Here is a 16,718-nt window from a genome sequence, read left to right as displayed (position 1 = left end):
AAAGCCATTTCATCGGCTCAGCCGCAGTCCTGAGCCTCCGTGCTATTGAAAAGATGTTTTATTTGTTTGATTTGTGCCACTGATGGATTCTACCCTTTTAAAAAATTAGGGAAATATTTGTGAGCAGAGAGGTGCCCTGCAAAAAAGTATGCTTTCCATTCAAAACCTGAGGTCAACAGACTAAGATCCACGGGAACATGGATTCTGATTCTGATCACCAAATGATCTTGGAAAATCAGGGCTAAAGGGACTTTTGTTTGGAAGTAAAAATTCACGGTCAAATTAAATAAAAAATGAATAAAACCTCCAAAACTATGTAAAATGGTAAAAACGTGATCTACACTGTAGAGTTCCAGTGGAATGGGGGAGGAAAATTAGGGATCGTTTAGTTTAGTGAGACATTTGCAGAGATTAGGAAACTGTGCCCCGGAAGGCAGACTTGCTTAAAAATAAGTAGCTACAGTGGGAAGAGGCAGGACTAGAATTCAGATCTCCTGGTTTGCAGCCAATGCCCTCCCATTTCACATACTTTCTTGACAAAAGTTCTCATACAACGCAAATGCTTGGACCATTAATAACTGGTGCATTACTCATATGGGCCTCCTGCACCCACGTCAGTGAGGATGAGCATCAGCTACTACTAAGCTAGAACAAGATGAAAACTTGTATTTCCCTCATTTCATTGAACCCTGCTGGCAGGCAGATCTGGTGTGGGGATTGCACGGGGACTAGGGACCACGCTCCTGGGGGATGCGTGAACTCTCCTCCATCGGTCTATTACCAATTCATGACCCAAGGCAGATGCGGAAACCCCACCTGTGGCGTCGTGGACACTACGTGGCGGGAGGGGAGAAAAGGAGAAAAGGGGCGTTCTGCTGTCTCTTTCTCTCTTAAAGTGATGTCTGCACAATTCCTCCCTATAGAGTCTGCTTATATGCAGCAGAATCGATATTGCCACAGAGGAAATTGGGAAATGTGGCTTTCCATCCAACTGGGTTTTCCTGAAGAGGTCTTCCCTGGTGACTCGGATGGTAAAGAATCTGCCTGCCATGCAGGAGACCCGGGTTTGATCCCTGGGTTGGGGAGATCCCCTGGAGGAGGGCATGGCAGCCCGCTCCAGTATTCTGGCCTGGAGAATCCCCATGGACGGAGGAGCCTGGTGGGCTACAGCCCATGGGGTCGCAAAGAGTTGGACACGACTGAGCGACTTTCACTATTCCTGAAGAAGAAAGAGAATATGGGTATTAGAGGCAACAAGCTGTCTCTGCAACTGTACAAAGTATATTCGTGGCACTGACGGCAGTTCTCCAGTCTAAATTTGGCTTTTTTAAATATCAATACATAAGGAGTCGTGGGGTTGAGAGTGGCACAGCAGTTCGTGTTGGATTAACCCTCCCACAGATAACAATTAAACTGTAGGAAAAAAACAGAAACATAAAACCTCTTGAAGTCACTGCACAACAACCCAAAGCAGGCAGCTATTAAAGGGGACTCAGCCCTTTAAAGAGGAAGCGCACTCATTGCGCGACACAGCTTTTCCCCTGAGAGGACGCCTCAGTCTGCGTGGCACCAGGGAGGCTGGAGACCGTCCAGGTTCGAGCAGAAAGCTGCCATCTCTAGACCTGAAGGGTCAGGGAAGTGTCCAAGAGGTTGGAATTTGAATGGGAAGTCCTGGGAATGAAAGAGACCCGTCGGAATCGGCATATAAACCCGACGCCGAGCCCTGGCCAACTCGTGTTCCGCGCATGCGTCGGGGAGCCTATTAAAGAGTTCAGCGAAAGCAACAATCGGAACGCTGAAAAGATGAAAGATATTTCAGTTCTGCCAACACAGACAAGAAAGAGCTTAGAGTTTAAGTCCTTCCAAGTTAGAGGCACGTGACTATTTTTTAAAAAATAACTTTCACGTCTCTTCTCTTCTTCCTCTTTGGGGTTCCAATTGCATTGTGCATTAGGCCACCCGGGCTACATGGCTCAGGGTCGTGTTTCTGTTTTTCTCCGCCCAGCCTTTCCCCTCTCCATTTCCAGATGAGATCATTTCTATTGCTATATACTCACATCCACTGACTTCTCCAACTCCATTTGCTCTTAAACCCATATTCAACGGATTTTCTATTTCAGGTATTGTACTTTTCAGTTCTAGAACTTCCATTTTTAAAATACAATTTCTATTTCTCTGTTGCGGAGAAGGCAGTGGCACCCCACTCCAGTACTCTTGCCTGGAAAATCCCATGGATGGAGGAGCCTGGTGGGCTGCAGTCCATGGGGCCGCTAGGAGTCGGACACGACTGAGTGACTTCGCTTTCACTTTTCACTTTCATGCATTGGAGAAGGAAATGGCAACCCACTCCAGTGTTCTTGCCTGGAGAATCCCAGGGACGGGGGAGCCTGGTGGGCTGCTGTCTATGGGGTCACACAGAGTCGAACACAACTGAAGTGACTTAGCATAGCATAGCATAGCATTTCTCTGTTGAGATTCCTTATCTGTTCACTCATTATGACGTTTTCCCCCTCACAGTACTTGGGCGTATTTATAATAGTTTATTTAAAAAAAGAAACTTTGCTCCAATATGTGGATCACATCAGGTCTATTTCAACTCGCTTATTTTTTTCTTGAGTGCTGGTCAGATTTTCCTTTTGTCTTCTTGTATCTGTTAGTTTTTGATTGGACACAAGCCACGAGAGACCATGTGTTGTAGAGATTCTGGCCTCTGTTATCTTCTGTTGATTTTTTTTACTTTATTCCATTAGTTAAATTATTGGCTAATGACCTTGAACTTGTGGAGGCTTGGTTTGAAGGAAACATAAATCTCTTTGTTAGAGAGAAAATATAAATCACCAAAAGCAGGACTGAAAAGGGGTATCTTTATAGATCTTATAAACATTAAAAAGGTTACAGGGAATCACAGACAACAACGTGACACCAATATTCTAAAACCCAAGTGTAATGAAAAAACCCCCGTGTTGTTTCAACACAAAAATAATTTCACTGGAGAATTCTTTTAACCATTTAAGAAATAAACAATATGACTTTCACATCCTCTTTCACAAAATAGAAGGACATTAAGAGGCTAGAATATAACGGAAGAAAATAAATGAAAGAATCTATATGATCATTATCAATCAGTTTCAAGAAATACTAAAAATGTTCTTCAGGATGAAGAAAAATGATATTAGGAGAAACAATAGATATGACTAGATATTAAAATATTAAGCAAAACACCTGACAAAATTCAATATTCATTTGTAATAAACATTCTAAGCAAACTAAAAATAGCAATGAATCTTTCCAATCTTACTATTTGCACATACAAAACCATATAACTAAGATCATAATTATCAAAGATGAAACAATTTCCCCTAAGATCAGGAAAAAGGAGGTCATCTCTCATGATGTGTATGTAATATTGTATTGGAGTTCATAAGCCAGTACAATAAATTAAGCAAAGGAAATGAAAGTTATAAAGATCAGAAAGAAACGGCATTGTTTTTATTACTGCAGATTTTTTTTTATTATTAAAAAAATCCCAGGGATCTGCAAGACAACTAATAAGAACTAATAAGTGAATTTAGCAAGGCTGCTGGATACAAAGGCAGCGTGCAAAACGAAGTAGCACTTCTACATACTAGTAGCAAACAATCTAAAAATGAAAAAATGTAGATTCCATTTATAACGACACCGAGGCATAATGTACATAGGAATAATTTAAGGAAAGCAGTCAAGATCTCTACTCTGAGAGCAACTCTGAGTTGCTGAAAGTAATTACCAAAAACTGTAAAAATAGAGAAATGTTCCATGTTAGTGGACTAGAAGATTCAACATTGTTAAGATATCAATTATCCTTACATTTATCCAAATATTAAAACAAAAGCCCATTTAAAGTTCTAATGGGTCCCTAAAATGGCTAAATTTGTTGACAATATCAACAGTCGGTGAGGAGGTACAGTAATTCACTGAACCTTCCGCTCGTTGGTACTGGCAGCAGTGGAACATACACTTTAGAAGCCAGTTTGAGACTTTTCTTATAAGGACTATGTTTATAACATATCCTATGACTCAGCAATGCCACTCCTAGGCATTTACCCAGGAGATTCCACTCCTAGGAATATGCCCCATAAAAAAGTTACTAAAATATTTATAGCTCTTTATATACATTGGTCAAACAGGGCTTTCCTGGTGATTCAGTCAGCAAAGAATCCACCTGCGATGCAGGAGACCCGGGTTTGAGTCCTGGGCAGGGAAGATCCCCTGGAGGAGGAAATGGCAACCCAGTCCAGTGTTCTTGCCGGGGAAAGCCCACGGACAGAGGAGCCTGGTGGGCTGCAGTCCATGGGGTTGCAAGAGTTGGACACGCCTTAGCCACTAAATCACTATATATTGGTCAAAAACTGGTAATATCCCAAGTGTCTATTAAAAGTAACACAGATAAATTGTGGCATATTCATACACACTCAGCAGCGACTGACACACCCAATAAGATAAGTCTCAAAAACAATCGTGTGAGGGAAAGACGTTAGACACAAAGAATATGTGCCCTGTGATTCCACTTGTGAGATATTCAATAACAGGCAGAAATAATATGCGACAGAAATCACAACAGTGATTGAGAAGGAGTGAGGTGACAGGGAAAATGTCTAGGGTGGTATACACACACACACGTATTTATACACACACACACACACACACACGTATATTATATAGCTTGTTTTATATATATTGTACAGCTTGAGGTATTACAAAAGTCTACATATTTTTCAAAGTTACAAAGAACTGTAACTTAACACATGTGCATTTTATTGTAGGCAAATTGTATTTCAATTGAAAAAATATTACTTTATAAAATATGAGTTCCCATCAGTAGGGTATGTTTCGGTCTAAGCAAGAACAGTGAAATCCCTCTTATCAGCATGGCAAGGACAGCTAGCTGGTTACTTAATTTTAGAAGTTTATTAAAAATCATTTAAGTATATATATTTTTCAATATTTTATTTTTCATATAAAAGCACATATATGCATTCATTTGCAATCTTTCGATGTATAGACACGACCGATTTTCTTTGTGTTCTACATTGTCGTTCTTGAATAAACTATAACACATCATCTATGCTTTCTAGCTTCAATTTCTTTAAAAAAGAGTCAGAAATTAAATTCATTTTTGAAGCAAACTAAACACAAAATCCCTCAGGTCTTTATAATGTTTTCCACATTCTACACCTTGTGTGCCCTATAACTAACCTGAAAGATTTTTCTTGTCCCTATCTTTTCATCTGAATTTTTTTCAAAGCATTCAACTTTGTTTTTATAGCAGAGAAGTGACTACTCTCTTTTTTCCCATTCTTATTTCATTGGTTTACATGATATTTAATTATATCATCACAATAACCATACAATTTGGCATTTAGGCAATGCTCATATCCCCATAATTTCTCATTTAAATCCAAGATAATGGCCTCCTTCCATACAAAAGGATGTAATGAAGTCAGAGGAAGATGCGGGACTAGAGTGACGGGGAGATGAAGGGAAAGAAAGCCCTGTCCTGTTAGTCTGAAAGCTCTTACAGGGCCTCTCAGCTCCCTCGCCTACCTTGCTCAGCTTCTGCCCCCAGAGCTAAGATCCACAGTGAAACCCTGGCAATCCTCTCAGGCCTTTCCTGTCTGGGTTCCTTCTGTTATTTGAAATGGGAAGGCAAACATTGGTTTAAAGGCCTTTACAACCATTATTTCCTAAGTGGTCAATAAACAGATGAAACAGTAGCCAGCTTCCTGATATTCTGGAGGATGCAGACTAAACCATAATAAGACACGACTGCAGGGCAACTGGAAGCAAATGGTGACCAGTAAGAACTTCCATACGCTGCTGGTGGAAATGGGAATTCCTTCGACAGTTTTGGGAAGTGGTGTGGATTCACCCAACGAAATGGAAGATATGCACGGCGTAGCAGTTTTTCTCCGAATACACATCCTGCGTGCGTGTCTGCACTGTGATACCTGTACAAGGACATGTTTGGTTTGCAAACAAACCAAACGCTTTTCGGTAGTAGAATAGCATGTCCACACAATAAAATGCATGGACCCTACGAACACTATCATGTAAAAAAAGAAAGCCACAAAGCCATACGCACCATGTGATTCTTCCGTGTAAAGTTCAAAACCAAACTACAAGGATTCAAATAGGTGGTATTTTTTTATATCAAAATGCAGGTTTCCTGGAGTGCTCTTTATTAAAAAATGACCCACCTTTAATACTTCCCCACGTTTGTTTCATTAATTTCTCACTCACTCTTTTAAGCTTCAGTGGTAGCTAGAAGACACTTTAAGATTACTCAGATGGCAAACCCTGAATCTCTTTCACCTCCTTTTTCACTGGCCACACACACATTTTCTTTCCTTTCTTTTCAATGAACAAAAACAAAAGCAAGAAAATGACTTCTATAGAGGCCAGGAGAGTGATTTTATCTGGAAGGAGTAAGTGTCTGGGCTTGGAAAGGGGAATCTGGGATAGGGGCTTCTGGGGGTGCCAGCCTTGTTCTATGTATTAAGTGGCGTTTGCTCTGTGATTTTAATAAACTGTATCAAACACATCTGCTTTTCTCCGTTATATTCACAAGATATTTTAAAACACCGAGTGTCTTATATAGTTTACTTAATTCTCCCTGCCTCCCCCCAATTCCATGTTAGGGGATCACTTTCAAATGTATCATTCATCCTTGGAGGCAACAAAGACTCTGATCACTAATATTCTTAGACTCCGGTTAGCTCCATAGATGAAGCGTAAAAAGGAAGAAATGGGGGCAGTAACATTCAACAGCAGCCACAGGGAAAGAGAAAGGATATGGACTAAACATCCATGAAGACGCAGTTGAGCAAATTCAGTCATCTACGTTATCTAATAACGAGGGGTGCCAGTAACTTAATTTTCACATTAAACCCAGTTAGTTCAGTTATCTATGAGTGTGTTTCCAAGTATTTGCCTCTCTATAGTCATCCATGGGCCCTGAATAGCAATCCATCTTTTGGTTTGGAATCGAAGAAACACTAATACAAGCTTCATTGAAATCCAATTATCAAGATGTCTTTTTTCCACTTAAGCCAATAAGTGAGTCAGTTGCAAGATGCTGCTTAAATTACAGTAGAATTATTTTCTAACAGAATCAAGCTTGCTGAGCTTTTACCATTCATTTTGGTATTATTTATAAAAATTATCATTTTAAGTAGCCACCCAGGCCCACCAAAGCATCTATTTTTTTTTAAACAATGCTTTTAAAAAGCCCTTTAGTTCACTAATTTTTCATTTTCCATTATGTTACTCACTAAAAACTTCAAGAAACAAAGAAGACTAAATAGATTGCATTCAGTTGACATTGTTTTCTATTGTATGGTGCATATCAGCGCATGAGCACACACACAGCCACCCCACTGGGAAATTTCAGGTTATAGAAAGTAACTCAGTGGAGCGCCCACCAGCCTGATCTAGCCATGAATTCTCCTGCCACTTGATCTGAGGCCAAACTGAAAAAAGTATAAGAAACACCCACCTATCACATGGTGAATAAAAGAGCTGAAAGTTTTATTCAGATCAGATCAGATCAGTCACTCAGTCGTGTCCGACTCTTCGCGACCCCGTGAATCGCAGCACGCCAGGCCTCCCTGTCCATCACCAACTCCCGGAGTTCACTCAGACCCACGTCCATCGAGTCAGTGATGCCATCCAGCCATCTCATCCTCTGTCGTCCCCTTCTCCTCCTGCCCCCAGTCCCTCCCAGCATCAGAGTCTTTTCCAATGAGTCAACTCTTCGCATGAGGTGGCCAAAGGTGGCTGTCTGGGGAGGCCTTACAAATAGCTGTGAAAAGAAGAGAAGCGAAAAGCAAAGGAGAAAAGGAAAGATATAAATATCTGAATGCAGAGTTCCAAAGAATAGCAAGAAGAGATAAGACAGCCTTCTTCAATGATCAATGCAAAGAAATAGAGGAAAACAACAGAATGGGAAAGACTAGAGATCTCAAGAAAATGAGACACCAAGGGAACATTTCATGCAAAGATGGGCTCGATAAAGGACAGAAATGGTATGGACCTAAGAGAAGCAGAAGATATTAAGAAGAGATGGCAAGAATACACAGAAGAACTGTACAAAAAAGATCTTCATGACCCAGATAATCAAGATGGTGTGATCACTGACCTAGAGCCAGACATCCTGGAATGTGAAGTCAAGTGGGCCTTAGAAAGCATCACTAGGAACAAGCTAGTGGAGGTGATGGAATTCCAGTTGAGCTATTCCAAATCCTGAAAGATGATGCTGTGAAAGTGCTGCACTCAATATGCCAGCAAATTTGGAAAACTCAGCAGTGGCCATGGGACTGGAAAAGGTCAGTTTTCATTCCAATCGCAAAGAAAGGCAATGCCAAAGAATGCTCAAACTACTGCACAATTGCACTCATCTCACATGCTAGTAAAGTAATGCTCAAAATTCTCCAAGCCAGGCTTCAGCAATATGTGAACCATGGACTTCCTGATGTTCAAGCTGGTTTTAGAAAAGGCAGAGGAAGCAGAGATCAAATTGCCAACATCCTCTGGATCCTGGAAAAAGCAAGAGAGTTCCAGAAAAGCATCTATTTCTGCTTTATTGACTATGCCAAAGCCTTTGACTGTGTGGATCACAATAAATTGTGGAAAATTCTGAAGGAGATGGGAATACCAGACCACCTGATCTGCCTCTTGAGAAATTTGAATGCAGGTCAGGAAGCAACAGTAAGAACTGGACATGAACAACAGACTGGTTCCAAATAGGAAAAGGAGTTCGTCAAGGCTGTATATTGTCACCCTGTTTATTTAACTTATGTGCAGAGTACATCATGAGAAACGCTGGACTGGAAGAAACACAAGCTGGACTCAAGATTGCCGGGAGAAATATCAATAACCTCAGATATGCAGATGACACCACCCTTATGGCAGAAAGTGAAGAGGAACTCAAAAGCCTCTTGATGAAAGTGAAAGTGGAGAGTGAAAAAGTTGGCTTAAAGCTCAACATTCAGAAAACGAAGATCATGGCATCCGGTCCCATCACTTCATGGGAAATAGATAGGGAAACAGGGGAAACAGTGTCAGACTTAATTTTTCTGGGCTCCAAAATCACTACAGATGGTGACTGCAGCCATGAAATTAAAAGACGCTTACTCCTTGGAAAGAAAGTTATGACCAACTTTTATTAGCCAGGCAAAATCATAGGAAAGGAAATGCTCTTTATGAGATGATGTTAGTTTTCCAAAGTTTAATTCTTGGTGATAGAAGGTTGCATTTCAAGGACTGAGGAAATAATACTGCTACCTGTGTTTCTACTAAGTATCTCAAGAAACCGGGGATGAGTTTTAGCAAGCATAATACCCACACGGGATACAGCCTAGTATTCAGTGATGGTAGGATCCGTAAATAAATCGCGGTTTGTTTGTATAACGAAATGGATAGACTTTACCCTGACTGTTCTTTTCAGCTATAGATTTTCACATTATCAGACAAGCCTCTGTGTTACTAAAAAGGTTTCGATACCAGATTTGACTTTGCAATTGAAGAGGAAGTGATAATAAAAGGGCCCCGTGCACTACAGAGCAGCACAGTGCTTCTGCGTGGGGAATGACGTGGCAGACACGCCGTGGACAGCTGTTCCGCTTGAAGTGCCAGTGATGGTCACAGAGAGACAGGAAACGCTCTGCTCCCAGCACAGCAGCGAAGAGGGGTTGGACCAGCATCTTCTTCCGGTTTTGCCACCTGCTTAGACGGGGGTCCTGGTAAACTCTGCTTCACACAGAGCTAGCCTCACCCGGACGCAGGCAGGGAAGCTCGCATCTAGGGTTAGCAATTCTGGACCACCAGTCGACCAACTTACACAAAGTACGGAACTTTCTCGTAACATCTGACAAAGTATTCGATACAGAGTAGCCTGCCACAGAGGCGCATTGCGAAGCACCTTAATAAAACAAGCGCTGGTGAATCCACTCTTCCCCTTACGGAGCAGAACTTCGGATTCAGTGGAAGGCTCCGTGGGTCCCACGCCTGCTGCCAAGTGTCACCAGCACTCTAAACCTTTGCAAGTATTACCTTTCCTTTTTCCCCTTTCCGTTCTTATTAATGAACTGTCTCCCTGAGCAGTGGCGGATTTAATTTTGCTGGCTTTCAGTTGATTCTAGGATAGAACATACTTGGTCGTCTGCCTTCCTTTCAGGTTATTCTGCCTCAGTTTCCTTTGAAGGATTTGCTTCCTCTTCCTGCCTTCCACATTTTGGAGTGATCAAAAACACAGTCCTTAGACTTCATTTTCTATTTAAAGTAATGGACGATGACCACAGATGATAATTTCAGACAGACTCATGGTTTAAAATGCCATCTGTATACCTCTCCTCGGAACAGAGCTCCTGTATCAAACTGCGTAACTCAGTGTACTCATTTGGATGTCTAATAAGCATCTCAAAATTAACCTGAAATTAAGCCTTTGATATTCTTCCCTAAAATCTTTCTTTTCTTCTTCATAAACAAATTAAACACCATTATAATTTTAAACAATGCAATTCCTTTGTTCTGTTTTTTTTTTCCTCTGCAAGATTAGATAGATATGTGGGAGAGCCTCATAATATGTCCCGTGTGTCTTAACCTCTCAGCCATCCATATGGAAATTATCCACACGAAGGAAAAAAAAATATGGTTTTGTTTAAAGTTTTCTTTTACTCAGCTCTACCTTTCAGTTTATGAATTCTCTCTACAGCTGAATCCTTTCTTCTAATGCCTTTCCATTTTAACATTCAATTATGTTTTCATTTCTAGAAATTTTATTTATTAAAAAATATTTTTGTTCATCTTTTGGTAGTTTTTTTCCTTATACGTGTTATAAATAATTTTTAATATATTTTAATATTTCAAACATCTATTCTGAATTATGTATCTTAGCCTTTAACATTGAAGCCTTTGAGGATGGGAGTCTAGTCTTTTTTTTTTCCCCTATGGATTTGTGTAATGCTGGCTTATTCCTGCTGTCCTCTATGATTTAGATAGTGAGTTCATGTTTGCTGGCATGCTGTTTGTTGGTTGGGATGATTTCTGTCTGCTTTTGTTGGGCAGTGGGAACTCCTGTAATGAGTCCTTTTAGAAATACAGTTACGCAACACAAGTGATGCACATACTGTAGTTTCAGATGAACCCACGTGAATGGTAGCCAGTGACGCCGATTTTCAGGAGACTCCTCTTTTAGAAAACAACCTATAAATAGCCAAGGCTGAAAATGGTAATTTTTCTTACTGTCTGCCTCTTCAACTTCTGTTTTTCCTTATTTTAGTTCACTCTTTGGAAAAGGGCATTGCCTTTCTGAGTTGTGCTCCCTCTAATTATTACATCCACTGTGCTCCACTGCTATGGCTAGTTTTTAAGAATATCTTCTTGCTAGGCTATGAGCAATTTCAAGATGGCAAGGAGTTTTATTTATTTTTAAATGCCCAGTGCCTGACACATGTTTTTAACTCAATAAATTTATTTACTTTGAGAAAAAAAAAAAGCTAAGTAAATGAATGAGTGTTTAGAAAATGGTATTTTAAACAAACCTATTATTTAAATCCTTGAGGTTTTCAATCTTATCTCAGTACTCACTGGCCAACTGAGAACCTCCTAAATTCAGTCTTGTTTATTATTCTGAGTTAGTTGAATCTCCATAAAGTCTACAGTGAAACACACAAGGACACGGACTGCTTCAGGCCCCACACCCAGCCAGCATGAGGGAGGCCATTTATTGTCTCTAAAAGAAAACAAAAGACACTGTGTTTTCTTTCTCTTTTATTGCAACCCGTCGAAGGTCAAAAGATTCACAGAAATATAGAAACTACAAACTGGATGAATTTCCTTTATCCACTCAAAAAGACATTAAAGACAAAAGACCAGAATTTTCCACTACCGCAATATATTTCATATAGTCTTTATTCTGAAAATACTGTTGACATTTTAGAGAGGATAAAAAGCCCTGCGTTAAACATGTTCACATATATTTATGACATTCTAAGCAAAAAAAGAAACTTTAGATTGCCCAGGAAAAAGTTCATTTTAAGCCTTATTTCAAAGTATCTAATGAGAACACATTCAACAACCATCACAGGATCATTCAAGGTGATGTTTTCTTGGTTGCTTTTGAGATTAGTGCTTTGAGGCTGGATATGGTATTTCTACAGATTCCTACAAATGCACCAAAGCAGTTTTCCAGGGTATGATGCATCTGGCTTTCCGGATTCATCGCCATCTTAAAGAATAAGTGCAAGCCCCCACCCCACCCCACCCCCCAGGCTAAAGCATGTCATAGTGCTGTACTTCAGATTCAAACAATGCAGCATTTCAACAAAATCAATTATACACTTTCAAAACCATTTGACAACCAAACTGTAACACTCCCAAGATTATTACAACTTTGAACTGAAATGGCACCATCTATATCATTGATGGCTCTCCCCTCTTCTGTCTTTTTAACTATTTAAAATATAGTGTGACATATATAAAAATTAAACTTTTGCTTATTCACTCAAGCTATTACTATACATGTCGTCTTATAAATTAGTTTTGGATTAAAAACCAGTTAAAATATTGTGAATTAAGATATTTTTCAGTGGTGGGGAAATGAATATGAAGACGATACAGTTGGATGTGTAAGAAGAATTACAATTTATTAATAGCAAACAGCTTTTTTTATTACATAAATTTTATTCCCTTCAAATTAAATTAGTAACCCATTTAGTGATGGAAAAAATACTTTTGGTGCTTAGCGACTAGATTTTCCAAACTGACTGGAATTAAAAGCAAAAACATGCCACATCAGAAACATGTTGACATGATCAAAGGAAATAGTTGTTTACATAAAAAGAGTTATTATAAATAAGTGAATGGTACTTGAATGTAAAGCTATTTTTCACTTCTTACAGCTAGTATCATTTTAGCAACACTGGGACTTCTATAAAGTGAAATTCAAATCTGAGTATATCTGTTAAAGACCAAAAAAAAAAAAAAAAAACAATTATGTCCACAATGAGAAAGAATAAATAGCAAACTCACAAGTCAGGGTTTTGTATATCTAACTACTGTGAAAGATAATCACGCTTTAGCTTAAAAAGGCTCCCTGCTGTCTTGATTATAAATCAAGACATAGGAAAGGTTATTATGAGCCTGAGTCCCTACTATGAATTAATTGTAAAGATGTGTGAAATCAAAACGTATATTCATTTACTAATAGGTATTGCCTAAACTGAAAGCTGGACATCTTTAATTAAACAAATAAATGCTTATTTCTGACAAGTGTAAACAGAATCTTAATGAAAAGATTTTCTAATTTTTCTTCTAAACTCATACATTAACCAGCAATAGATCTTTGCAATAGCATAAGAACTATTGAAAAATATAACATGCACATCTCCAAAAAACCTGTTCTAAAGCCCAAAGCAAAGCAAAAAGAAAAAAAAATCAATAGAAAGATTGTCTACTTATATCTCATTCATTAATCTTCTATTAATGTGACTAGCCCCGAATCTCAGAAATATACTTTCATAATTACCAAATTAACAAAAATAATTAAATGATCTGTACAGTTTTTTTTTTTTAAATAACTGCACACTATTAATTACACTGGTGACTTTAATGTGAATAATGCTAAGATTAGTTCCAAATATCATTAAAATATCTGGACCAGTTACTATCCGTGAAATAAAAGCTAATACAATGTTAACGTAAAACTCAAAATACTCAGTACTCCAGAGAATTTGGTAGAATAGTGAATAATTAACTTTTGTGAGCTGGCCAGCGGGTTTCAGATCGCGGACTCCACACGGAAACTTCACAGAAGGCCCTGCTCTCTCTAGTCCCTAAGCTGCCCACTGGACGGCAGGTGGGGAGCCCCGTGGGGACGGTGTGCTAGGGGGAGTGGCAGGGGAGGGCGGGGCCTGGAGAAGGGCCCGTGTCAGAAAATGACCAGGGAGGAAGTGCGTGCATGTGTGTGTGTGTGTGTGCACGTGTGAGACAGGATGAGAACCGACACCCGTGGATGTGCTTGAAATCCTGAAACGCACTAGTTCTCAGGCTTCTAATTAGTGCCACGTCACTCCCCTCTGGTCACCATCCGCAGAACTGCACAATTCTTTCTCATCAAATAAGAAGGCAGTTGCCTTCATTTGGGGGCATCTCCAGTGGCAGTAATTAGAAGCTCAAAATAATGGATCCTTTTTGGTTTTTTTTATTCTACAGTTAAACAAAATTAGAGAAATAAGCCTTTGAACTTAAAAACTAAAGGTCTGTGCCTGTCAAAATCTTTCATTTTTAAGACAAAAAGACCAGCTCACCTGGGAACAAATAGCAACTGCACTGACGCTATGCAGTATGCAAACGAGACGCGGATACACACAGGCGGGGGTACACAGCGGGGACACAGCACAGTCGCGACCTCGGCCGGGGCGCCTGCCCCAGCTCCGCACCCTAGGAGGAGGCGGCCGACACGCCGGGTGTCCAGCCCATCTGGTAGGCCCTCTCCAGCGTCCTCTTGCAGTCCTGCAGGACGGTGCTGAAGGTGATGTGCGGGTACTGCTGCACCAGCTGCTCCACCGTCACCTCGTTGACCTGCAAGTGAACAAGAGCTGCCGTCACACACAGGCACCAGGACCGCCCCTCGTCCTTCTCAGCAGCGCCAGCAAGTGTTTGCTGGGAAGACCTGCCCTAAGTACTACATTCTACGTGGTGCTAGGTAGTACTAAGTTCTACGTAGTACTAAGCACTACTAAGTTCTGTGTAGTACTAAGTAGTACTAAGTACTATGTTCCCCCTACGTTTTTTTTTTTTTTTTTTTAAAGATGTAAGGTATCGGGAGGTTAGCGCTTTCTAGGAGTATAAATGAGCTGAAGTGTGTCCGTTGAAGGGTGAGTGCCTGGGAGGGGAGGCAGCATGAGACACTCTCATGTACCTCTGACTCTGCCACCCACCTGGCAGCTTTTTTAGGAGAGAACCATAGACTGCCGGAGAGGATGCACGGGACTCTGAATAGGAGTGCTGGGCAAAACGTTTATTTTTCTTCCCCTTAAATGTTAAGGTCCTGGCAAACCTCAGGTCCCTTCGTGGAAAAGGGCTGAAAATGTGAGGAATCAATCACTAAAACATACATGGCTGGCAGGTCAGAGATGGCCCCAATAGACCTTAACCATCAAAGACACCACCTTGATTCTTGATTAGACAAGGCAATCAGACAGGCCTAATTAAAACTAACACCTTTTCAATTGCTGTGCTGTGAAGGGATTAATTTGTCAATTATTTTTAAGCTGATTGCAGTTCATATCACAAAAGCAGACAGCTCCCTTCATCCTTCAGATAAATAAATGATTAACCTAAGAACTGCAACTTTTAGCTTGCTTTATTTAAAATCTTTATCGAACACTTCGGCATTTTCAAATACAATAATGTTTCATTTATATTGAATAAGCTGGTCTGCAAGAAGGTTCTGCTGAGACACGTTTTTGTGCTTCCTTTCCATGTCTGTCCACTACTGAAAGGATCAGGACCATCAGGAAAAACCTCAAACAATATCAGACCCTTGCAATTTGCTTTGAAAGCCAGCTTGGGAGTATGCTGACCGTGACATTAAGTCCTCTGCACTTTTCTAAAATAACATGGTGTTTTGTTAAACTATGTTACATGTAGTATTTGTTAAATTCAGAGTTGATATTTCCACATTGCACTGATGATGCTTATTTTTTGTCAGAATTTCTATTCAAGACTTTCTTGTACTGAAATCAACTGTCATTCCAAATTTAACCAAGCTATGCAGTTCAATCTGTGTTACAATATATGACTTTTGTTTACAAAAACATGAAGAAAATGATTTTAAATAAAAAGAAAAACTGATATACAAATCAGAATTGAGAATATCAACTGCTGACCTTATAAGGATTTCTAAGCAATGTAACTTTTTAAAAAATTGAATTCTACCTAAGTCTAGCTTGAGCTGAGTCTGCTTGGATCAGTAACTGACAAAGTCTTGTGTCACCTAGCTGTGCCCGTCTCTCCGGTACATCTTTGATATTATCCAATCACCTGACCTAATGTCAAGTTATCAAGCTGTCCAAGTCCTTTCTGGCCTCAGGACCTTTGCACCTGCCGTTCTCTTTATCTGGAATACTTTTAAAGCCACCTCCCCCTTAAGAACCCCCTTCCCATGGCTAGTCCTCCTCATTCTCAGGTCAGTGTCATTTCCCCAAGGAGCTTCGATCCTTGCCCTCAGCCTGCTTCCTTCCTCAAATCAGGCGAGGCTTCCAGGTTATTCTCTCTTCCAACACTGCCTACTTTTTCTTCATAGTACCTTCAAAAGTCAGTTTATAATTGCTTTATTTAATGTCTGCTCCTGTTCCAATGTAAGATCCACAAGAACCATGATTGTTTTGTCATTCATGAGCCAGACTAACTTCTTAGTGAACGAAGGAGAAAACAATAACTACAAACGAAAAACAGAAACCCAAGAGCAAAGCGCTGCCAGACACTAATGCACTACTGACCAAGACCAGCAACTTCCCCAAGAACCATCCTCAGCACAGGGACTCGCTCCTTCAGGGAACATCCCCTGGCCACGCCGACCCTCGGCGCAGGTGCGCTGGGCACTCCTGCTCTGAACCCATGGCAGCACCTGCAGGCCTCTAGCTTCAGTGCCCTCACACTGCTCCAGTCATCTCTCC

At 40.3% G+C, this 16,718-nt stretch overlaps 1 protein-coding gene across 1 annotated transcript in view; it reads right to left on the bottom strand.

Moving 5' to 3' along the window:
- Positions 1–11,791: 11,791 nt before the first annotated feature.
- FBXL17 (F-box and leucine rich repeat protein 17) overlaps positions 11,792–16,718 on the bottom strand; it is a 523,914-nt gene continuing 518,987 nt past the window's right edge. Inside the window, exon 9 of the mRNA XM_027545478.1 lies at positions 11,792–14,619. Coding sequence (XP_027401279.1) covers positions 14,479–14,619 — 141 coding nt within the window. The 3' untranslated portion in view covers positions 11,792–14,478. The remainder of the gene's footprint in view (positions 14,620–16,718) is intronic.

This window comes from Bos indicus x Bos taurus, chromosome 7, assembly GCF_003369695.1.
Source record: "Bos indicus x Bos taurus breed Angus x Brahman F1 hybrid chromosome 7, Bos_hybrid_MaternalHap_v2.0, whole genome shotgun sequence".
NCBI lineage: Eukaryota > Metazoa > Chordata > Mammalia > Artiodactyla > Bovidae > Bos > Bos indicus x Bos taurus.
This window is presented reverse-complemented; position numbering and strand designations above follow the sequence as displayed.